The 24702-nt window shown below is 41.9% G+C and overlaps 1 protein-coding gene across 2 annotated transcripts in view; it reads right to left on the bottom strand.

The window, feature by feature from the left end:
• Positions 1-24702, bottom strand: part of POLR3A (RNA polymerase III subunit A) — a 59682-nt gene that overhangs the window by 25472 nt on the left and 9508 nt on the right. The window contains exons 5-22 of one of the 2 annotated variants that reach the window (XM_082225117.1): positions 22653-22807; positions 20235-20474; positions 19256-19418; positions 18042-18178; positions 16940-17043; positions 16092-16233; positions 14507-14647; positions 13941-14010; positions 13211-13338; positions 11704-11842; positions 8723-8887; positions 7666-7838; positions 6910-7021; positions 5646-5764; positions 3597-3734; positions 2368-2538; positions 1265-1378; positions 799-834 (exon numbers count right to left, since the gene is read on the bottom strand). In XM_082225117.1, the coding sequence (XP_082081243.1) occupies positions 799-834; positions 1265-1378; positions 2368-2538; positions 3597-3734; positions 5646-5764; positions 6910-7021; positions 7666-7838; positions 8723-8887; positions 11704-11842; positions 13211-13338; positions 13941-14010; positions 14507-14647; positions 16092-16233; positions 16940-17043; positions 18042-18178; positions 19256-19418; positions 20235-20474; positions 22653-22807 (2447 nt within the window). The remainder of the gene's footprint in view (positions 1-798; positions 835-1264; positions 1379-2367; positions 2539-3596; positions 3735-5645; positions 5765-6909; positions 7022-7665; positions 7839-8722; positions 8888-11703; positions 11843-13210; positions 13339-13940; positions 14011-14506; positions 14648-16091; positions 16234-16939; positions 17044-18041; positions 18179-19255; positions 19419-20234; positions 20475-22652; positions 22808-24702) is intronic. The other variant, XM_082225118.1, reaches the window with a different exon arrangement.

Raw genomic sequence — 24702 nt, 5'->3', positions numbered from 1 at the left:
CAAGGTTGAGGAAGCCTGTTGTAAACTTTTACTGTGATAATATCATTGTTCTATCTTCTTTGTAAACTGCTTTGAGGTTTTTCCTACAATCAAGCAGCGTATGAGCTTTGTGGCCCTCCAAAACATGTGTTTGTGGTGTTCTATTTTGCTATTGTTATTTATTGCTTGTAGGCTGTTTTTCGATTCACTTGAATTAAAAGCGGCATAGAAATATGAATCAAATAGACTCAAACAGCTGATGGATCAATATTGATAGGGAAGTAGCCTCATCAGTCAGACTCCCAAATCCTGTCAGGACCTTGTGGTAAGCAAACTGAAATCTTTTAGATTGGGGCTCTGATTCTCCAGCTGCAATTCAGTGAACCTCTCCTGCTTTTCCTGATTAATCTGAAGTTACTTCTTGTAGTCCACAAAAAACTTTCCTTGACACAGCAGGACTTTAGAGGGTGAGATGGGAGTCCCAGGGACTCTGGGAAGTGGCTTGGGTGGTGCAGAGCAGAACAGCATTCAGGGAGAGGGATTACTAGATATGGATGAAAGGAGGAAAGTTCATGGAAGGTGTGTGTCCAGTGCCTTATTGATCCTTGTGTTGCGGGGAGAATCCCAAAGGTTGGGGAACTGAGGGGTTGGCAGTGGAACCAAAGGGCTGTCCAAGAATGGTGGCAAGAGGGAGGTGGTGGATGGAAGTTCCAGCACCAATGAACATATGAACTGGGGCTTAGTAATACAAAACAGTTTCAATTCCAGAAGCGTCACTGCTATAAAGTTCTACATAGTGCACACACATGCTACAATTACCTCATTGTACACTGCATAACCTGTTTCAGTAAACGCCTTCAAGAAAGAACAGGAAAAAAACAAAGTAATAGGTATTTTGCTGTTATTGAAATAAACTATTCATAGGAAAGCAAACGTTAATGCACTTTCTGAACCAAATCCCTGCTACTGCAAACCAATAATTATGCCAGTCACGGAAAATCAAAGCAACAGAGTCCTGTCTCATATTTACAAGAAAGTGCTGCCTTTAAAAGTGAATATTTAGGCACCTCATCAGTTCCTAACTGGCAAATAAAAACAATTCCTCAGAAGGCAGAGCACAAACACCTGCATTTCAACCCAGAATCTGTCTATTTAACAACTGAGGTGGTGCTACCGAAGCAGAAAACAGGTAAGATTACTGAATCGTGCTGCTTTGTGTTCTGGAGAGAGCAGTTTGTAAAGGACTAATGATCGTGTGAAAAAGAAAACGACGCAAAGACCTCACCTGTAGGAAGCTGTCCTGGCAGCAAAGGAATTCGTTCTTCTTCATGATGGATTCAGCCGTTAACACCAATTCATTTTTACTAAGTGCTGGCTCACTTCGGCTTGGATACACTGCCTTAAACAACAAAGTAGTACGCAGACACATTACAAGCGCCTTTTCAATTTAATTCCTTCAGACAATTTAATACGCTTTCAAACTGGATGTGCCCAACTCCCCTCCCGCTTTTTAATCAAATCCTATCATTTAGGGCAAAAAGCCCAATTCTTACAAAGGTCCCCAGTCTCCATTAGAATCATATAATTGTACAGCTGGAAGGGACCCTGAGGATCAACGCCCCTGAAATGAAGAAATATGCAGCCGTCCTACACAGGGAATCGAACCTGCAACATTGGCGTCAGTAGCCCCACACTCTAACCAACTGAGTCATCCAAGCTCAAAGTCAGATGAAAGAAAACAGATACAAGATTAAGAATTCTGTAGCATATTTAATTGGTAGGTGCTGAAACGAGGACTGGAAGGTCCATTCACTAAAATCCAACAGGAAGATTTCCTTCAAGCTTTGTAGTGAAGGAATGACCTTGGCTGTTCCAGTGGAGTAGGGATGACATGTCTAGGTCTTATCTTACGTCCTGACCACACTCTGACGCACAGACCTAGTCCGGGACCAGCGACAGAGTGTGTTCTTGGAGTTAGTGACCTCTTGCTCCAAGATAAGAGTGTAGGAAGGAAAACCCTTTTATGGTCAGGAGTACAGGAAGGAAATCCCTTTTATGGTTAAGAGTGCCGGAGCAGGAACATCTGTGATGTCAACCTGTGTGTACAAGCTGACGTGGCTGGATTCCTGGGGAAGGGGGAGAGGGTGCCTGGAGGATATATATACTGCATGAAATTTCTCATTTCTTTGGACTTGCTGTGGACTGACCACGCGAGTGCCTTTCTGCTGCTCCGGAGAGCAGAAATAAAGAACTCTTTCTCTGAACCAACCCTCGGTGTCATTTGACTTCCTTCCTCCCGTCCGGGAGCAACGCAGAGTCCACCAATCGGTAAAGTCTAATAAGGCTACAGTAGTATGTTGACATTTATTGATACCGTTTTAAACTTACTCTGATGTTGTCCAGGACACGCTTGAACTCCAGAGGTTCATCTTTTCCCTCCATAGCTGCAGGATCTAAGCCATCTCCGCCATAAATGAACTGTATGATGTCACCGGTAGAACTCCTGACAGTCAGGTCATACTGTGAGCACAGATCTTCAAGGGATTTTACCAGCCGTCTCTGGGAAGCAAGGGAAGACAACTCCTTCAGGACCTATCTAGTAATGCAGATTACAAAACTTCTAAAATGTGGGTGGGGTGGCCAATTCGCACTGCCAAACACAGGATGAGCAACTGTGCTGCATTTTGAGAGTCATTACAGATCTGGAAATATCTCCCGTGGTGTAATAAATAGGAACCATCGCAGTCCGGTACACTGAAAGTCCCCCTCCATTTGAATCTATTCAGGGAACATTTCAAACACTTAATATTGCACTAAAGGCAATCAAGGTACAATTCTTGAGGTATTGCTGCCTGGTTTGGCTTGGATAAATCTCATTAAATGTTCTTTATCAAAGTCTCAATTTTTAAAAAGCAGATTATTTGAAAAAAAATGCATCCCATCCCATATTTCTAAGCATTGAAGCCTGTAGAAGGGATGAAGGCAGGACCAAGTCATCTTTTAAAGTATGACGGTTTTTTTGGTGGGGGGATATCTGGAGTTTTGAGCTCCTTTGCTAGGTAGAATTCAGCTGATGAGACAAAAATCCTCTCATATGAAACAACCTCACACAGGTTTCCAAATGACTACTTAGCTGGTTAGCTGCAAATAGAAATAATTGACTCCAAGCAACCTGACAGAAAAAATGGATAAAATGAAAGGAGTCTGGTCTTTTTCTTTCCAGTCACGAACACGTTACATGTGTATTAACACTGGTGAATATAGACAGCTTGCAATAAATGTTTGCCGTTTATGCAAGACTGCCCCTCATGGTAAAAAGACAAATCGGACATAAAGGGAAGACCCACAAAATTTCCTACAATCACAATATACGTCTACAGATATAGGAATCTTTCTAGAGATGTAGTATAGACATTTCTAGAGATACAAGATTCCTTCTTCATCATCAGAATTGAACCTTGAGGAAGAATGAGGCCACAAACTGGGAGAGGAATGCTAGTTATTTTCTTGACTTCGGTAAGGAAAACGAACCTTTACATGTAACGGGTAGGAATTGCTCATGAGTGTTCTGCTACACTAACACGGTCTCCTCCCACAGCAAAGTATCCCCAAGTTACCTGCATGTATCCCGTTTCAGCTGTTTTTACAGCAGTATCAACCAGGCCTTCTCGACCAGCCATGGTGTGGAAGAAAAACTCAGTGGGCGTCAAGCCAGAATAGAAGCTGTTGGCAACAAAACCTTTCGCTGCTGGAAGCTGTAAGAGGGGAGAAAAAGACCTGAAATGTGCTGCAGTAGAAAATGCACTCAGAGTCAGTGAGGTGCAGTAGCCAATAATGTCAGAGTAGGACCAGGGAGACCCAAGATGCACACTATGAAGCATCCCGGGTGATGTTGGGCCAGTCTCTCACTCCAACCTACCTCTCAGGGGTGCTGTGAGAATAAAGCAAGAGCTGGAGAACCATACATGCCACCTTTAGCTCCTTGTGAATTATATAGAAATGATAATAAACAAACATGCAAACCATGAGAACACTGACTTCAGACTTCATATACCGTATTTTTCCATGTATAAGGCAACTCCTATTTTTGGGAGATGCGGGTGGCGTTGTGGTCTAAACCACTGAGCCTCTTGGGCTTGCTCATCGGAAGGTTGGTGGTTTGAATCCCTGCGATGGAGCGAGCTCCCGTTGCTCTATCCCAGCTTCTGCCAACCTGGCACTTCGAAAGCATACCAGTGCAAGTAGATAAATAGATGCTGCTGCAGCAGGGAAGGTAAATGGTGTTTCCATGCACTTTGGTTTCCATCATGGTGTTCCGTTGCGCCAGAAGTGGTTTAGTCATGCTGGGCACATGACCCGGAAAGGTGTCTGTGGACAAATGCCGGCTCCCTCAGCCTGAAAGTGAGATGGGTGCCACAAACCCATAGTTGCCTTTGACTGGACTTAACCGTCCAGGGGTCCTTTACCCTTTTACCTTATTTTTTTTTAATCCAAAATTAAGAAATATGGCCAGCGCTAGCAGAGCCCAAACCCCTGTGCATTCACCATCTGTGTATAAGACGACCTCCAATTTTTGACTAATGTTTTTAAGCAAAAAAACAAAACAAAAAACATCTTATACATGGAAAAATACAGTATTACAGGTATGATAATATAGCTATTATCTTTACAGCTATTATCTGTATCTCTTCAAGAAGTGCTGCATGAACAGATGAAATTATCAGCTGTAGAAAATGAACTCATCTCCTAGGAGTGCCAGTGAGGTCAAGAAAGGATGGAGGGGTGGCCCTTTTGCACACAGTAAAATATCCTATAGTAAAAGCTCCACTCTTACCAAAATATTTCCTACGGGCTAACAGCTGTTCACAGAATTGCTTTCCATAGCAACAATCCAGCGTGATTGCTGAACTTCTTGGAATTCCTTCGCCACAGGCCGATTCCCAACATTTACGTCTTGTATTTACTCCTTACACCAAGGAGAACTGATGGCCCTCCATCGAGATGTTGCTCGATTCCAGCTCTCATCGGTCCAAGCCAGCATGGCCAAGAATGAAGGATGAATGGAGTCCAGAATATCTGGCAGTACCCTCCCCCCCCCCAACTGCCTTGCTTTTAGTTCACCAATTCCTGGTTGGCTCTAGAGGATTCCAATTCCAGTACAAGAAGCCACAGGCCTCTCTGCTTCCCGGGGAGTGGGAAAGAGAACTAGCTATAATGGGCAACACAGAGGAGGAGAATGCTCTAAATTTGATGCCTGCCAACTTGCGGCTGGGGAGAAGCAAGAGGAGCGAGAGGGAGAAGAGACCAAGATCTGGGCAAGTTGCCCACTGGAACTGTTACATCCTTACCGAGTTAAACTCCAGTGGTCTAAAGCAAACGATTCAGCTTGTTCAATTGAATTAAGAGCAAATTATTTCACGTTATCATGTCTTGGTCCTTGTAGCAACCCTATGGGGGTAGGTCATTTGTATTATCCTCAAAGCGCAAGGAGGAGTGGGGGAGCAGAGAGGGAGGTTTTCTCAAAGCCAACTAGTCTGTGAGTTCACAGCAGTCAAGATTTGAACCGCTCAGACATTACATCGCACCAGAAATTTGGTCTTCATTTAGTATTGAAACCCACACCTCCCCATTTCATAAGGTTGTTTAGGTCCCGCAATGCTATTCACCTTGGAATGTTTCTTAAAATGAGGCAAGGATCGGTTCTCAAAGCCGTCAGGCACGCGTGAGCCACTGATAGCCTGCTGTCCTACGCAAGCAATCATCTGGGAGATGTTAATGAAGGAGCCTAAAAAGACAACACCACAAAGAAAGAGGTAGGTCACATCTTGCCTCATGTTCCAAGGCAGCATACTGTGATGGAGCTCTGCCCCACTCTACTTTACTTGTATGTGCAAATTCGCTTTTTAAAAAAAACAATGTTTTATTAAAACTTTTCACATTACAACAAAAAAGACAAACTAATCTGAACCAAAACTGGTAAAAGAAATAAAAGAGAAAAGAGAATGTGCGTGCACATTTTCAAAATCTGGAGCAGATTATGAGGGTGTGCAGGAGAGAGCGCAAAATTTCTGTGGCACAACTGAAGTGGCAGCACTGGATACAACCCACTGCAGAAGTGCCCCGTTATTTATGAATCACGTTGGGCTTGCATTTAATGTAGATCTGTGCAAAAAGCTTTAGTACTCATTACCTTTTTAAAAAACACACACATGAAGTGCCCAAAATGGAATTCTTATCCTATCAGAATGCCAACAGGGAGCATTGGGTTTGATTGAACCCTCACATAGGAAGGGCTGGCACTCGACATGCCAGTTCAACCAGAGCTGGAGAACCAGTTTGCAATGTTGCATGGGCAAAAAAAAAAAAAAGCAGACAAAATTCCCACTCATACATGACAGCCCAGTGAATTAAGAACAATCTATCTAGAGTTGGACAGAGAGCAAACAGCTGAACGCAAAATTAAGATGCAGCTGCTTGGTCTTTAAGCAACTGTGCTATGTAGGAGGTATAGAAATGACATGGGAAAGTATCTGATTTAAAAGGTGGTGCTGCCATGTAAAAACCAGAAGCAAAACTTACCTGTGCAGTGTTTCATGCTGCTAGCATGCCATTTAAGCCAGCCTCCATAATGCATAACATTGGCATGCTAGTATGATCTTTGCCCACGCCACTGATCTTTGGTTGCTAACTGTGCACCAACAGGCAATGCAACTCAGATTCAAATAGATGCTGGTCATATGGGCTGTCTCAGGTTCAAAGACCATCTGCATGCACTTGGAATTACATCTAAACCTGTGCTTCCTGTTCCAGATCCAAGTGTTGTCTGAACCGCAACCATAACCTTTTGCTGCCTTCTTTATTTATTGGCAACAGAAAAAGAAGAACGAGTGGGCAGCAGCCATTTGTTTTCTAAAGTCCTCACAAGCTTACCTTTGGAACCACAAAGAGCCATGACGAGGGGGCTGTTACTCTTGTCTAGTTCTCGAAGGCAGGCACTGCCAGCATGGTCTCTGATCACAGACAGCTCTTTCAGAATCAGCGCCTGGGAGGAGACTTACAGTTAATAAGCTGACCATTTCAAGAATTCACCTAAAGAGACTGTTGCATCTTAGCAAATTCTAACGACCAAGAAAAAGCAGAGTGTCCCAAATGAAAGGTCTGTAGGCTGATCATTGCAACAACAGAGGCACGGCCAAGAATTTTGTCAAACTGACGAACATGCTGGCTTTCTGTGGGGGTTTGTCCTAGCCTGGCCCCTTTGGTGCTTCAGAAGACACAGAATTCAGGGAGGCCAGAAATTGCCTCTTTCTTTTTCTTGCACTTATTGCTGTTGGGAGGTGCCTGTTCCCTGGGTAGGGGGAACCCTATATTCAACCATCAGGAGATAGGAGGGTTCACCTATAGTGAGGCGAGAAGAATAAGTGGCAATCTTTCCCTGGGGACAACCTTGGGAAGATTAAGATTCTGATTCAGCAAATTGATTTACTGTGATTTGGCCACTTGAAATGTGGCCCGTCTTCACATTTTGGAACTGTTTGGCCAAATCACAGCAAATCAATTTGCTGAATCAGAATCTTAATAGTTATGTTTCACCCTTGAGAGGGTAAATAAGCAAACAGCACACAACATGACTTCTGATTCATTACTAAGAATGAGTAATTCTCTATCAGATGGTATACAACTCACCTCTAATGTCTCTTCTGCTGTACAGCCAGGTTGTTGCTGCAGTTTGCCTGTCTTCAAAGCGTCAATATATTCATCACATTTCTTGTACCCAGCATTCAGAAGTTCATACTTTGCCTTCAGCAGCCCCTGTCCTGGAGTCACATCGCCAATTCCAATTGAAAATCCTCGATTAGCTAAGTGTTTGGAAACAACAGCCAAATGTACACATCAGCTCACTGAGTGCCACACAGAGAATTTTAACCGAGGTTACTTTTGAACTCAGGGTTTAAACTTCTTATCAATGCAAGATATATTTAGACTTTCCTAAAGCTAGCAGAACTAGCTTTAAAAGGGTAGCATTTTTAGTAGATAGTCTTGCTGGCTTGTGGTACATTTTGACATTGTGTGTTCTCTTTGGGCCTTTCCAGAGAATAAATTGATAGGCATGGTTATGGCTTATGTGCTCACTGCACAAGACCCAGACAAATTTTGTTGTTACAAAGCCAGTACTTTTCCTGGACTCAAATTTGATTATCTTGTCACTGGGGTGTGTGTCTGTGTGTGTCACAATTCTTCCCTAAACAAGTGGCATCTATTGGAATGTGCCTGTGGCATCACTAGGGACGAACAACAACTACCTTCTTTCTACAATGTCTGTGCAGTTTAATGACTCTTTGAAAAAAAAGGTATCCAACCCTAAGCTCCACCATGCCATGATCCCAGTGAATTCAGTGAAGAGGGAGACACAAATTCCAGACCTTAGTATTGACTCCAGTTTTGACTAGGAAGTGTCAGCTGTGGAGGGTCTTATTAGAACTATTGTGGTATACTGGTTACAGTGTCAAAATTAGGACGATCTGGGTTCAATTCCTCATTCAGGCATAAAACTCAGAGGATAGCTCAGTCAATATTTCTCAGCTAATCTTCCTCTCTGGGTTGTTGTGAGGATAGATAAACAGGGGTGGGGAAGAACTGTGCATCACATTGCCCTGAGCTCTTTGGAAAGAGTGCGGGATAGAAACATAGTGCAATAAAAAATGAATAAAATTACCAGAAAGCCACTTTTCAAGGTACTTACAGAGGTAGACAGGAGCAAGTCTGGCTAGCCGTGACATCGCATCAGCTGCCTCCCCTTGTCCCCAATCTCTCAGCAAAATGTAGAAGATATTATTCTTGGATCCAGACCCTAAAGTTCCTTTGTCCATGCTGCCAGCCATCAACTCACTATTGTGGATTGCAACGTCTGGAAAAAAACGTCAGAAGCTTGTCAACCTAAGCTTCCTGTTTTCAGCTTTTTCAGACTCACGACCACTTTTAGCCCCAACATAGCAACATTTCATCCCTTCTCTTAAAGAAACTCTTCTCAAAATAATGGTGGCAGGGCTACTTATGCAGCCCAGTGTACATTAGGGCATTATCCAGTTGTGGTTCCTGGTTTGCAAATTAGAAAAACAGTGCTTTAACACACCCAGAAACCTATACGGTAGATGCAGAAATGCTGAGAACTCAAGTTGTAAGACGGGGAGGGTGGGTAGTAGAATCCAAGCATATTTCAGTCATTTCGTATTTTGTAACAGTTTAAGGCCACCGGGGCATATAAACAAACACAAATTCTCAACCACGAAGGTCATGGGACCTCTTACAATTAAAACTAGTTACAAGAATAAATACAGAGACTGAAACAAGGACAGAGACATAACTGAGCACAGTCAAACAAGAGCCCGGCTTTCTGTATGGGAGCTATAATTCTCAAACAAGGGGATTCCTTTTCTTACTCTGACATGTCAAGGACTGCAAAGCTAAAGCTGGCTTTGCTAATTTAACAGACAAGACAAGCAGGACTGTCTCTTCATTCAACGTGCACCTATAAGATGGATGTGCATTTTCGCCTGGGGTCTACAGCATCCTCCAAAGGACTTTCTGGTTCAGCCACAAACAATATTGAGCTGCGGGCGTCCACACCTTCCTTGGGAACATCTGCTTTTGGGCAGCAAGAAGACTTTCAAAGCAAGTCTCAGCAGTATTTTCTACAACAAAAGGCCAACGAAGTAAACCTCTCTTTGTAGAACATGCTGCAAGCATTTGCCCAAATCGAGTTAACCTCATAAACATTGTTCTCATTCCAAAAACAATCTAGGGACTGTTTAACAGTTTGATTTCAACTAGAACAATGGTCTGAGGTTAAGTTAGTTTCAGAAATAAAAACAACCCTCCCCACAAAGTCAGATTGTTCAGTTTTGCCCAATGTTCAGCTCCTATGAAAGGAACCATCTGCACTGCACTTGCCAAACAGTGATAATTTTCCTTAGAAATGACAGATCTCAAGTAATTTCTTTTCTAGTTGCAGATGCTTCAAGGCAGATCAAAAGAGACGTGTACCACTTGAGGCCTATTCGTCCACCATGTATGGGAGCCACTTTGGTGCAAATTATTCTCTCTCTTTTAACTGCAGAAACCAAAACGGCAGAGGCTTGTGAACGCTTGGAAACTGATGTGGTACAGAAAGAGTTCGATCCATTTTCCTCTATCAGCCAGCGAATTCCTTAAGTTGTGTTATGTACACAAAGTTACTTTCTTTGGTCTGCTGAAAACATCTCACCTGTCCCGAATAAAATAATAATTTTAAAAGGTCCTTGGAAGATACACTATCACTTGCTACCTTAAAAGCACAATTCTTCTTTCTTTTTTCTTATCATATGTGGTGGTCTTGTGGTAAGGTTAAGGCTTACTGGGAAATGACATACAATGAAAGGAAAAGGATGTTTAAAATAACGTTTGTAAAAAAACAACCCAGAAGCTTTTCTCTTGGGAATTATAGGAATTCTATACTACCCAAACTGTATAGAAATTTAGTCATGTATGCGACTACAGTGGCAAGAATGTTACTTGCCCCAAAATGGAAAGAAGCAAAGGAGGAATGGATACAAAAACTTATGGAATATGCAGAAATGGCGAAACTTACCAGAAGAATAAGAAATCAAGATAACAAACTTTTTATAAAAGAATGGAAATGGTTTACTGAATATTTACAGATAAATTGTAAACAGTTAAAAACACTGGCAGGATTATTTTAATAACTTGCAGTTTCATAACAATATATATTTAAAGAAGATGAATAAATGAGCAAGTTAAGTTAATTTGGATATGCAGGAGATATTAAATAAATTTAAGGAATCGCAGAAACAGGGAGAAGGAAGTCAAGTTTTGAAATGTCAAAATGATAGTAAAATCAGTGAAATGTATAAATCTGAAAAGTATTTTCGGTCACCTCCAGGGTTGACTACTGTAATTCGCTCTACGCGGGGCTGCCCTTGAAGCTGTCCCAGAAACTCCAGTGGGTGCAGAATGCTGCAGCGAGGCTCCTTACAGGGTCTCTGCCATGGGAGCATATTCACCCAGTGCTTTTCCAGCTGCACTGGCTCCCGGTGGAGTACAGGGTCAGATTTAAGGTGCTGGTTTTGACCTTTAAAGCCCTTCACGGCCTAGGACCCTCGTACCTACGGGACCGCCTCTCCTGGTATGCCCCACGGAGGACCTTAAGATCCATAAATAGCAACACCCTAGAGGTCCCGGGCCCTAAGGAAGTTAGATTAGCCTCAACCAGAGCCAGGGCCTTCTCAACACTGGCTCCGGCCTGGTGGAACACTCTGTCTCATGAGACCAGGGCCCTGCAGGATCTGATTTCTTTCTGCAGGGCTTGTAAGACAGAGTTTTTCCATCTGGCCTTTGGCTTAGAATCAGTTTGATTCCCTCCCCCTCTTTCTTTTCCCTTTCTCCTCCTGTGAAGAGGCTGCATCCTAATGTTTTAATGTTGTATTTTAACCTTTTTAAATTGTATTTTAATCAACTTGTTTTTATTGTTGGTTGTTAGCCACCCTGAGCCCAGTCTTGGCTGGGGAGGGCAGGGTATAAATAAAATTTTATTATTATTATTATTAATAATAATAATAAAATTTGAAGAAGAAAAAGAAAGCACAAATCTCCAATAAACCCAGTGGCCAGTAATTATGTCAGAAGTTACAGTTGCCAAGTCTCAGGCTTCCCCACTCCTCCACTTACAGGAATCGTTGCTGCACAAGTCTTCTCCCTTGCCACAATACTGTTTGCCCTTGGTTCGAAGGTTGGCTTTGACAGGACAACTGTCACTAGGCTTCAGAATGATACCGAAGACTTGCTTTCCTGTCCACAGGGTTACAGGCTGGAAGAGGACAAAGGATTATGAAGACAAGCAGAAGAGCTTCCACTAAAGTTATAGAACTAGAACATGCAAAAACATTATACTTTAGGACTCCAAACCACTCTTCCACTTCTTTTCAACTATTCTAGGTCAAGGAGCAACATGTAGCTCAGCTGGTAGAGGACGAGACTCTTAATCGCAGGGTCGTGGGTTCTAACCCCACGTTGGGCAAAAGACTCCTGCCCTGCAGCGGGTTGGGATAGATGACCTGTCAGGGAACTGCCATCGGAGGAACAGGTGGTGGAAGGGCTCACGGAGGCTGGGAGAGACTCAGCAGCTGAAGCAGGAACCAGCAGGGGGAGAGGTGGATCTCTGAGGGAAAGCGAGCAAGAGGGAGGGCTCAGGGAGGCTGGGAGAGACTCAGCAGCTGAAGCAGGAACCAGCAGGGGGAGAGGTGGGTCTCTGAGGGAAAGTGAGCAAGAGGGAGGGCTCAGGGACACGTCCAGCGAGAACAGTGGGGAGGTTTCTGGACCTCCCATAGGGAGACCCACTCCTCGCCGGAAACTGTCACGCCGCGAGTCCAGAAGACGTGTTTCCGTTAAGGAGCTTTTATGCTGGAAGCGATTCCGAAAGCAACCACTGTCGGAATCTGCAAGTGACTAGAGCAGCCATGTCTGAGGGGCTCCGTCACAGACAGAGGTTTGTGAACTTGCACAGACTCTGAGGGACTACGATTTTACGCACAAGCAGCTCATCATCCCATCACATGACCTTTGTGGTCCCTTTCCAGTTCTTCAATTCTATGATTCTAAGCAATGGGATGGTGCCACGGTTTCAATCTCTACCAATTAAATTGATTAAACCAATCAACTGAAGCTTTAATCACAGATTAAAACCTGCCCTTTGTTCAATCCATGAGGCAGAGGTCAAAAGATACAGCCACACAAATATGTCTGCTCCCTTCCACCAAATGGAAGAAGACCCGTCTCTTTGTAATCAGAATTTGCAACCAAGCACTGCAGAGATGGTCCATTTAATGGGGAAACCCTTATGGTTATCCTTTCTCCAGTAAGAATTACATCGATAACTGAAGCAGCGTGTGTTCAGCTGAAATCAACGGAAATTTTTATCTGCAACAGCGATGGGAACATTCATTTTTGAAACCCAACGTGGTGTATTAACTGCAGTGTAACACATTTAGTGTCACAGGGGAGACAGATGTGTTCAGCTATTGTCCAGTTTGAGACTTTGCCACCCTCCAGAAAGGCCTCTTGTCCTTCCTCAGAGCTTGCCTTTTGATACAACAACCTCACGTCCAGGCAAAAGAACCTCACCAATTTATTACAGACTAAACTCAATTATGCACTCTTTCTCCAAGACGTTCCATACCTTGAGAATTGCTGGCGGTGGGAGGCGAACTTTTATTTTCTCATCCTTGCCAACCAGAATAGAAGCGATAATCTGACAAGCTTTAGCTCGATCGAAGAAAGTGTCCTTGAGGGTGAGGAGGTAAGCCCCTAAAACACAACACAAACATTTCCGTATAAGAGGATAAGCTAGAAAGAGCATTGAGTAACATACACTATACTGGCAATACATTTAAACGTAAGCGGATCACATGGAACTGCAGTGGCGTGAAAGGAAAAAGAATCTTAATTATCTGCATTAGTATAAATGAACAAATTTCATGCAGGTTGCATTTTGGACGCTAGAAAGGCCAAAAGGTGTTTAAAAAGAGAACAATGAAGGGAAATATTTTACCACATGGCTCTCCTAGAGACAACAAGGCAAAGATTAAGAATATCTCAGCGGTGGCCACACTTAGGCCCAGGTCTTCAGTGCAGAAATTCCAATACTGATGCAATCCTGCAGTCCATACAGAACCCTCCTTTGCAGAACGCTGGTCACCTCTACACCCATGCATCTCTGTGTCATGCCCAGCAGGAAAATTGCTCTTCAGAAGAGGCACCACAATATCAATGATGCCATATTAATAGTTCTTTTTTTTTGCAAGGAGGTATTATTCTATCATGCATGAGCAAGGAAGATCTAAGAGGTCTTGAAAACAAATGAGTGTCTCATAACACAGGTAAACACATATTTGACTTCAAATACAGACCTGTAAGGAAATCCTGAATTGCAGCAATAAGGGGCTCTCCATTTCTTGGTGTTACCAAGTTTGCTTTAGTCTAGATGAAGGAAGATATATTAACTAGGGAAACATGGCACAATATTTCAAAAACTCTTATTATGTACATGATCATACTACTACAAGATCTTTCTACTCCTTTCTGTGACATATATAAACACACGTTATATTCCAGTGCATTTTCTTAATGCAATAAATCTGTTTAGGGTTTGATAGGGCTTTACTGCCTAGTCAGTGTAGGCATGATTCCATCCTGACAAGATTGTTCTACAAAAGGCATGGGGCCAAAATGTGGCCCACAGGCTAAATCTGGCCCTCAGCAGTTTCTCTGCCCTGTTTTCTTTTAAGTAACTTTCCTCTGTACTTATCTCCGACTCTTTCCCCTTCCTCACCAAGTGGAAGCATGAAGGAAAGCAGTTAGCAAAATGCACACTTTGTGCACTTCTTAAAAGGTTTCAACCAGTAAAAGAAATCAGGCAGTGGGCAGTGAACCTCCCCCATCTCAACAGGCAAGTATTTAATAGTACTTTGCTTACCCCCATCAGAACAAGGGCTTCTGCTTTGGCTTCTTCGGTTTGAGGAAGATGAAGATTCATCTCATCGCCATCAAAGTCAGCATTGTATGGTGTACAGACACATTCATTAAATCTGAAAGTCCGGTGTGGTTTTACTCTGGCCTGAAAAAAATGTATCAGAAGAAAAAATCCAGAAGGAAAAAATTCTGTGTAAAACATACAAGGAATTCAGAACATATCATTTGGAAAATGCTTAGAAAATTTGTGCTTTTGCTTTTACATAATTTCAGTTTTACAAAAAAAGAGAGAGGACTTGCTGCATCAAATGACAAGTGTATTTCATTTTTGCCTGGCACTGCTGGAGGCTTAAGATAATGTAATGATGTAGGCATTGTGAGCCATAACTTTACCCAACTCTTAGACAGGAGAAAACATGATGGCATTAGGATATCTGGGCTTGTACCTACAGCACAGATCTGGGCTCACACCCTTCCGTGTATCAGTTATAGGGAAAGTCTAGCAAAGACCCACTATATGCATTATCCTAATAATTTAAAGCATAGGGTGGGTGTACACATGCAGCAGATTGAGGTGGTAGAATATGCTGTACCACATCAGACAGCAAGTGGGGAATTACATATTTGAATGCCCCCCTATGAAAAGGACTCCTTGCAAGTAGAAAAGTAAAACAGACTGGCCTAGAGACATCCCCCACTCCTACCAAAATGCTAGTTTTATACCTGCAGATAAGTTTGGGCATCTGAACCAGAGAAACATTAAAAGTGTACTCCCTGCTCCTCTGCAACCCAAAGGTGATTTTACTATCCCACTTTGCTGCATACACAGAGCCAGCTTTGCTCGGGCACGTATCAGAAAACCTGGATTTTAGATTTAGCTGGCTAATATGGTCCAGAAAGAGAGGTGAATGACAACTCTTCTCATGCAAAATGGAGAAGATCCTAAGGTTATTTTATTTATTTAGTCAAAATCCCAAGGCAGTGTGCAATATTAAGAACATAATACACAACATAATAATAAAACATTCATAACAGCCCCCCCCCCAATCTAACAGGCCATAGATTATTTAATGGCCAAAGGCCTGGGTAATAGGAGTGTTTTCACCTGGAGCCTAAAGACATGTAATGATGGCGCTAGGTGAGCCTTTCTGGGGAGAGCATTCCAGATGGGGAGCCACCACAGAAAAGGCCTGTTCTCATGTTGTTGCCCTCTGAATCTCTCAATAGCAGCCAAGTCGTGATCATTGCCTTATCTGACTTGAATACTGTTCTACTTAGCTTGGATCTGGGGCAATGGTAGCCATACCACACAGATGAAATTACAGAAGCTGTGGAATAGCTACTCAAGTTGGAGAAGGTAGCAGGCCACATGTACTATTTGGGTCATGTAAAAATCACACAGATCACGCCCGAAGCCTGGCAGGCAGAAATCAGTGATCGTGCTCTTTTTCTCTCACAGAAGAATAATACTCTTGCACGAAAGCCTTAAGAACTAATGAATGTATGTGTTAGGTGACCAATTATGATGATGAACGGTAATAAAAATAAATACGCCCCAAGGAACCACAGCAGTAAGTTGCTATGCTTACTATATGAGCCATGATGCTGAGCTTGTGCAAAGAGGGCTGTCGATTGAACAGGACTATATCGCCATCTATGAGGTGTCTCTCCACAATGTCCCCATACTTCAGTTCCTGAGCCATCTTCTCACGGTTTCCGTATTTCAAAAACCTGGGGGGAGGGAGGGAGGGGGAGAGAGAAAGAAAGAAAGGAAATCTATCATAAGAAATAATCAGTCTTAGAGGAAATGATTGTTTTCCAGTTATACAGCTGCTCTTCCACAGGACTGCTGAGCTTCCTCAGTGATAAGAAAGGAAATCACAGCTGAAAACTTTTCCATACCATTTTACAACAGTGAAGGTAACTTTTTAAAGTTAGAGGGAGGGTGAGAATCTACTTGTGCAAATGGACGCAGAAACCACCAACAATTTACGAAAATTATCATCATTAAAGAGTGCTTAAGACACATGTATGAATAAAGATTTTGGAAGGGGGGAAGCATCCATTTTTAGATGCTGCCTACTGCAACCCAATCAGCAGTTCATGGGAGAAGAGCAGGGCACTTAGCTTACCCTCAGCACACTTTTGCAGAAGACCTATTTTTGAAGGTCACATGCACACAGCAACTGGATCAAAATTAAGTTTTGCCCACCAGATGTGCCACTGCTTTTCAAGGCAAGTACTTAGTGAATTGTATAAGGAACAAATTTTGAATGTTTACACAAACAAGACTAGCATCTTAGGCAAGAATCAGTGAAACTGAAAAGAGGGGAAAGAAAAAAATCCAGATAGCCTCTCGGTATGTTCAAAACAAGCCCTAAATTTTCAAATCAAGTGACTGAGGTAAAATGAGTCTATTTCAGATACAAGGCCTAACCTTTTCATCTGTGTGTGCCTCTGCTGAATGAAGTTGGCACCAGGATGAAGCTCTGGACCATTCCGAACAAGTTTCCTCATAAAGTCGATGTTAGCTTTATTCACCTGTAATAGGAATGCTTGAGTTAAAATTGAAAAACTCAACACAATTCTTGTGCAGAGCTTTGCCAATAATTTTTGCTGCCCTGGGTAAATCATAGTTTTCTCTGTATTATATACTAGGCAGCACAAACAACAACATATTAAATGATCAAGAGTTAAGATAGCATTTTCTCGCTGTTATTTTAAATGCCTGTAACTCCTTTGTAACAGAGATAATACCCCAATACCCTGGGATATCCCTTTACATCACACAACTGACAAGATGCCTCTGTTCTCTTCTTCCGCTTGGCGGTCTCTTCAAGGCATTTTGAAAACAGAAGGAGACACTTCTGGAATTTTAGCACTAGAGGACTTGCTAAGTTCCATGTTTGGGCTAGCCCTATTCTTGTGCACATACTATAACTCTTTTCAAGATTATTGGATGTCATCTATAAAAATATACATACTAAATGACCTTTCAGCTTGGCAAGAGTGCAAGGAGCAAGGGGAATGCTATTGTGAAGATACCAGATTACAGTGGTACCTCAGATTAAGAACTTAATTCGTTCTGGAGGTCCGTTCTTGACCTGAAACTGTTCTTAACCTGAGGTACCACTTTAGCTAATGGGGCCTCCCACTGCCGCCATGACGCAATTTCTGTTCTTATCCTGAAGCAAAGTTCTTAACCCAAGGTACTATTTCTGGGTTAGCGGAGTCTGTAACCTGAAGCATCTGTATCTCGAGGTACCACTGTAGCTTCTGAATTTAAGGAACAGACAACATACAGCTAAATTTCTATCAATAGGACCTGGCCTGTCCTTTACATGGAATGATATCAGGAGCAAGTCTGACATCCATCTCTTTCCCAAGTACAGCCTAAGTCAAAAGGGTATTTAATTCCACTTGGTGATTCAAACAAAGCTTGAGATCTGATCTTGATAGAACCATGTGCAGACTCTCTGGAAGCTACTACAGCAAGGGACTGCACCACACAACAGAAGATTTCATTTTCTCCCAATTACCTTCTCAGGAAATGTTAGTATTTTTGCAACATGAACAGGCACAGCCACTTCATCAATGCGCAGGTTTGGGTCAGGTGAGATCACTGTTCTGCCCGAGAAGTCCACTCGCTTTCCAGACAAGTTTCCTCTAAACCGACCTTGGAGTGGAGGGAGGCGAGAAAAGAGAAAGTTGAAGCCAGTCAAGAAAAAAACCCTCTGATCTTCCACAGAGAAAATAAACTAAAGTTATTATTCTTTATTATTGTTATTTGATGTTATCAATGTACAGAGTGCTTTATGCAGTTTAAAAAAACAAAACAATGTGTTCCTGCTGCAAGGAGGATAGAGTCTGAAAATGTGACCCAGGAACAAGCAATAGGGTAGCTGGGGACGAAGGAAGCAGGAGAATATGCATTCAACTCTGTTGAACATATTTCAGCTCCGTTTCAGTAAGTGATGATGGCAAGAGGGTTAAACCACAGGCTTCATGGAGAAAGTGAATTTTAAGAAGGCATTTGAAGGACGAGAGATAGAGAAGTGTTGTTGTGCAGATGTTCTTAGAAGAGAGTTTTACACAGGTATAACGGATAACAAAGGTGGAGTTATCTAAGCTAGCAAGTAGAAGACTTTTGGATGACTAAGGATTGAGCTGGAAGATTTAAGGGCATAGACCTCTGTATTGGTACAGGAAGGGTGTACAAATGGGCAAAATCATGGAGGACATTAGGTATAATGAACAGCAACCTCCATAGCACAAAATATAGCAGATTCAACTGTGCTCATTTTGATTTCCCGATTGTATCAGGAAATAAAAGGGTTAAAACTCACTAGCAAATGTTAATGTGCACAAATGCACTAGTAGCCTGCTGCCAAGCGCCTTGACTGTCAGCTGCAGAGTCTGCCTGGCAAGTCCAACAAACAAAAGCTACAAAGCCCATATTGACCATTAGGATATAACTGCACTGTTTGAAATACATGACCCCAGAGGGATAGTCTATATCCCACTTTCAGAAGTTGATAACAGAGCTCAACACACAAATGAGTTTGCTCTCATTACTTCCCCCTAAAAACTGCTTTGGGAAGCAAGATAAAAATCCAAAGGTTCTGCCACCAGACTCCAGAAAGAGTATCTGTCAGACTAGCCAATACTGGGGCTACATGGACATGACATAAGGGGGTTTCACATGTTCAGATGTGATAGCTGCAGGAGCTAGAGATTAAGCTGAAACACCTACCCTGCTTTCCCTTCAGTCTTTGAACAAAGCCTCGTGTCCACTTCTTGGGTGCCATGTTGAGAGGAATGCCAGAGAGTTCACTATTGATGTACAGAGCGCACTGCAGCTGCAGGAAGTCCCAGTCCTCCATTATCATCTGAGTTTTGGCTCCTGATATTCTATGCTGCCCAACAACAAAACAGCCAATTCAAGAAAGGAAATTTCAACAAAAGCAATTCCATAGTTCTAGGGAACATTCGGCAAGTTCTGCAAGGATGTAACGATGTTCTTATGAGAATCACAAATCAAATTTCTTTCACAAAGTTTTATTGCAAAACAAGGAAACAAAAATAACCAGAGTAGTAACCATTTCGGAGCAATTCTGAATATGGACTTCCAGATGTGAACTCAAGATCTGAGAACTTTTACCAGACCAAATATATTACAGCTGCAGTTAAGATCTTTGATTAGGAACATATTGCACCATAACCCCTGCAAGGTTGCCCAAAAAAAGAATTCTCTGGGGCTGAGAAATGGCTTTGTCCCTAGTCTCATCTGTGTTTTACTCCTGTGTAAAAAAAACCACACAACTTTGTGATTTTGGTGGTTCTGGAAGAGCCAGGTTCAATCCCTGCCCCAGCCACAAGCTCATTAAGGATGCTTGATGCAGACATAACATAACACCATAGATATAAGCAGAAGGGATAGGAGATTTGCATGGTAGGAAAGGAGCTAAGAGGTCAGGAACATTATGGCAACCCCAGGCCCAGACCAACCTCACACATATATGCTTAGAATAAGAATGCAACGAAACTCAGGCACTCACAGAGTTTGAAGGGGACCTAAAATAAGGTGTCTCCTATGGACACTAGCCATGCATTTTACTACAAATTCCAAAGCTAATAGCATATGAATTTAGGACGGCATTCTAAAAAGCACTGTTAAGAAGCACAATCCATACCTACTTTAGCCACAAATATAAAATTAAAGGGCAGCTCACCTTTTTGATCACATCATTGAGGAAAATTATTTCCGTCAGCTTCATCGTTAAGTCATCCTCGTTGGTGCCGGATTTTAAGTCGCTCACCACGGACGGCCTAATGCAGAGCGGGGGGACCAAGAGTCGTGTCAGGATCAAGTCCGAAGGCTTGCCGGATTCGGGGTTCATCAAAAGCAGAGGGATGTCTTCTGCGGGAATTCTCTTTAGGATATTTAAAACCACTAAAGGATTCAAGTTCTCCTACAAAACGTAAAAGGTTACAATCACACTTTTATCATTGCAGAGCGGGAAACTCAGTTTCTGGCTAAGACTCAAGCAATGCCCTGTCCACTGATTTGTCAAGTACCGGTAGCTTTAAAACCACAAGGAAGGGCAAAATGTTGTGCCAGCATTTCATGTTTTAAGGATCACAAATGTGTTCTTTATTTTCTTTAGAACACAAAGGCTTAAAAGGCTTAAGCAGACATTTCTCAAAGTTTGCCTATTTCCTAGTTATTGGGCCATCCCCTATACAATGGTATAAAGTACTGTACTTTGTACAGTAGGCTATAAGCCAGCCACACATAAATCAGAGGTTTATACACACATGCAAATGAATGTTCCAGGCAAGGAATAGCATTGTCATAGTCCAAGGACACATTCCAGTCAGCCGAAAGAACATGCTAACAACTACTGCATGGGTAGGCAAACTAAGGCCCGGGGGCCGGATCTGGCCCAATCGCCTTCTAAATCCAGCCCACGGACGGTCCGGGAATCAGCGTGTTTCTACATTAGCAGAACGTGTCCTTTCATTTAAAATGCATCTCTGGGTTATTTGTGGGGCATAGGAATTCATTCATATTTTTTTTCAAAATATAGTCCGGCCCCACAGAAGGTCTGAGGGACAGTGGACCGGCCCCCTGCTGAAAAAGTTTGCTGACCCCTGAACTACTGCATCCACACACTTCAAGTATATATGGCTTCATACACACACAGAACTCAGAGTCTAGACTGCGTATTTGCCTATGAAGGCCAAGTACACTAGCTGCCCAGACACAATTGTTTTAAGAGTATGAGGCAGGGCATCTAATGGAATTGCAGGCTGTTACCAGGGGACACACAAGGCTAAAAGCTTTCCTTGACATAATTCAAGCCGATTACAGCAGTTGGCAGACTGTGCAAAGTGAACATTCAGCTCTTCGAGCGGCAGCCAAGATGTATAGTGATTCAGCCCACACAATAACTCAGTGATTTTGGTACAACAACACATGTACTTTCACGGACTCCTGTGCTACATTTCCTCCCTCCGTGACAAGAAAATAAGAATGTCTGGCTTTTCGTCGCCACCCACTCATCATCTCTCACACATGGCAAATAACCGTTATTAGAGTTTGATGACAGAAATGATAAGGGACCTCCTTACACTAGTGATTCCTAGAGCCTGAGAATCCCAACTCTGACCATCTCAAACCAAATTCTCAAGGATCACACGCAGTCAAGCTCTTACAGGCTTGCTGCTAAAAAAAAACCCTGCAACAATGCAACTGTCAGAAGTAAGCCTAGGTTCAATGGGACTTGCTCCCAGGTAAGTGTAAGATTGCATACTAAATTGGAAATGCTTTTAATCTAGGGTTTTGCAAGAAAGCCACGCACTCAGCTGCTATGCTACAATCTCTCCAACTTCTTTTAAGGTGCTGTGAACCATCTGTCGGTTGGGTAGACAAGAGAAGGCACTTCACTGGTCGCTTACCTGACTTCCCTGCCTCCAAATCACTGTTGCATACTGGGTGGAGAGAGGCAGGGAAGTGGTGAGGTTAATACGGTGCAAATTTGGTGGCAGAAGCACCCAATTGGCTCTGCTGGCATGTATGCTCCATACCGAACTTATCCCTCCCTGTATGCAGCAGTGTCTAGGTGGGAGGGAGGTTGAATAAAAGGCAAAACCCTGCTGTACTGTCTGCTACTGAACACTGCAGAGCAGGGTGGATAGAAATTATGATTTATAAAATAATAACTGGATTTTCTTTTATTTAAATCGGATTTTTAATATACAATGCTTTTCGAGAAAAAATCGTTCTATAGTTTTCTATTTAAGTTACATTATAGTCCAAAGGCTATCCATCAGGAAATAAGGATTTGTTTTAAGATTTTCATGTGTGCTAATTTAAAAAAAAATTGTTTAACCACATCAGTTAACAAAAATGGATACATATGATATAATGTTTAAATTGATTTGATTTAAATCAAATCCACCCTGCTGCAGAGCAAAAACATGACTAAGATAGGCTACCATCTTCTAGGCACTAAGCATCAAGAAATGCTTTTGCAAAAAAAAATATAAAAAAATCCTTGGTTTGTTTCAACCTAAGAGAAATCCCCCTTCCCAAAGGAAGAGAAAACTGAAACAATACAAGACTGTACAGATTTCTTATTATTTACCTGGGCTTTCCCCAGTAGGGATTCAATCTCTTTATTATGTTCTATAGCAGTGTCAAAGGACTGTATGAAGTTAGACACAATGGGGTCCATTATCTTCTTCGTCGTCTTGTATTTCTCATGGATTATCTTCAGTAAGCCACACTTCTTTACAGTACCTACAAGATCCAGAAAATTTGCACACACATTTTTGCATTTTAATAATTTACATTGGTCAGCACTCCAGAGTCATGCTCAATGTTTTACAAACAGAATTAGAAAAAAAGAGGAAAAAATGAGGAGCACAGGAGACACACCGACCAAAACCTTCAGTAGAATAAGGTTACTGTATTGTGGTTTAGTTACTAGGACTAAGAATGTTTGGTTCAAATTGGTTTTTTTCTTTTTTTTTTATAAAATTTTTATTGGTTTTACAAGAGTTTTTATAACAAACAAACATAAAAGAAAAACAGACAAACAAACAAATATAATTTCAAAATGTCCTTTCATAAACTTCTTTCCTCGGACTTCCCCATACCTCCCCTTTCTGCATCCTCATATCCAAGTTTTATAGCAACATATAAATGTTTTTTCCCATCCTAATTCATCATAGTCCTTTCTTAATCTAATCTTATATTACTGCAACCCTTTCTCTCTGTAGAATCTCGACATTCTAAACTTCATCAAGTTTATAATAGTTCTTAAGATAAATCTTAAATTTCTTCCAGTCTTCTTCCGCAGTCTCCTTTCCCTGGTCACGAATTCTGCTCGTCATTTCCGCCAATGTCATATAGTCAATCACTTTCATCTGCCATTCTTCCAAGGTGGGTAAATCTTGTGTCTTCCAATACTTTGCGATCAGTATTCTTGCTGCTGTTGTTGCATACATGAAAAAAGTTCTATCCTTTTTTGGCACCAATTGGCCGACAATGCCCAAGAGAAAGGCCTCTGGTTTCTTAAGGAAGGTATATTTAAATACCTTTTTCATTTCATTATATATCATCTCCCAGAAAACCTTAATCTTCGGGCATGTCCACCAAAGATGATAAAAAGTACCCTCAGTTTCCTTACATTTCCAACATTTGTTATCAGGCAAATGGTAAATTTTTGCTAGCTTAACTGGGGTCATGTACCACCTATAGACCATTTTCATCACATTTTCCTTTAAAGCACTACATGCCGTAAATTTAATACCAGTGTTCCACAACCTTTCCCAGTCAGCAGACATAATATTATGACCAATGTCCTGTGCCCACTTAATCATAACTGATTTAACTGTTTCGTCTTGTGTATTCCATTTCAACAGCAAGTTATACATTCTTGACAAATTCTTAATATTGGGTTCTAACAATTCTGTCTCAAGTTTTGATTTTTCCACCTGGAAGCCAATTTTCCTGTCTTGTTTAAAAACCTCCATTATTTGATAGTAGTGGAGCCAATCTTGTACTTTGGGTTTTAATTTTTCATGGCTCTTTAATTTCAGTTTCTCTCCATCCTGTTCTAAGATCTCACAATACTTTGGCCATCCGACCTCCATATTAACTTTCTTGTGGGCCTTAGCCTCTAAGGGTGACAACCATCTAGGGGTTTTGTTTTCCAACAGATCTTTGTATCTCATCCAAACATTAAACAACGCTTTCCTTACAATATGATTTTTAAAGGCACTATGCACTTTGATTTTGTCATACCATAGATATGCATGCCAGCCAAATGCATTATTGAAACCTTCTAAGTCCAAGATATCTGTATTCTCGAGGAGCATCCACTCTTTCAGCCAGCAGAATGCTGCTGCTTCATAATACAATTTTAAGTCCGGCAGGGCAAATCCCCCTCTTTCTTTTGCATCTGTTAAAATTTTATATTTTATTCTGGGCTTTTTGCCCTGCCAGACAAATTTCGCAATATCTTTCTGCCACCTCTTGAAACAGTCCATCTTGTCAATAATCTGCAAAGTTTGAAATAAAAATAACATTCTAGGCAATACATTCATCTTAATCACTGCAATTCGGCCTAACATTGACAATCTCAAATTTGACCATATTTCTAAATCTTTTTTAATTTCTGACCAACATTT

Source organism: Podarcis vaucheri (assembly GCF_965113315.1).
Source record: "Podarcis vaucheri genome assembly, chromosome: 5".
Taxonomy (NCBI): Eukaryota; Metazoa; Chordata; class Lepidosauria; order Squamata; family Lacertidae; genus Podarcis; species Podarcis vaucheri.
The sequence above is the reverse complement of the archived record's forward strand: the minus strand, read 5'-3'. Positions and strand labels throughout refer to the sequence as shown.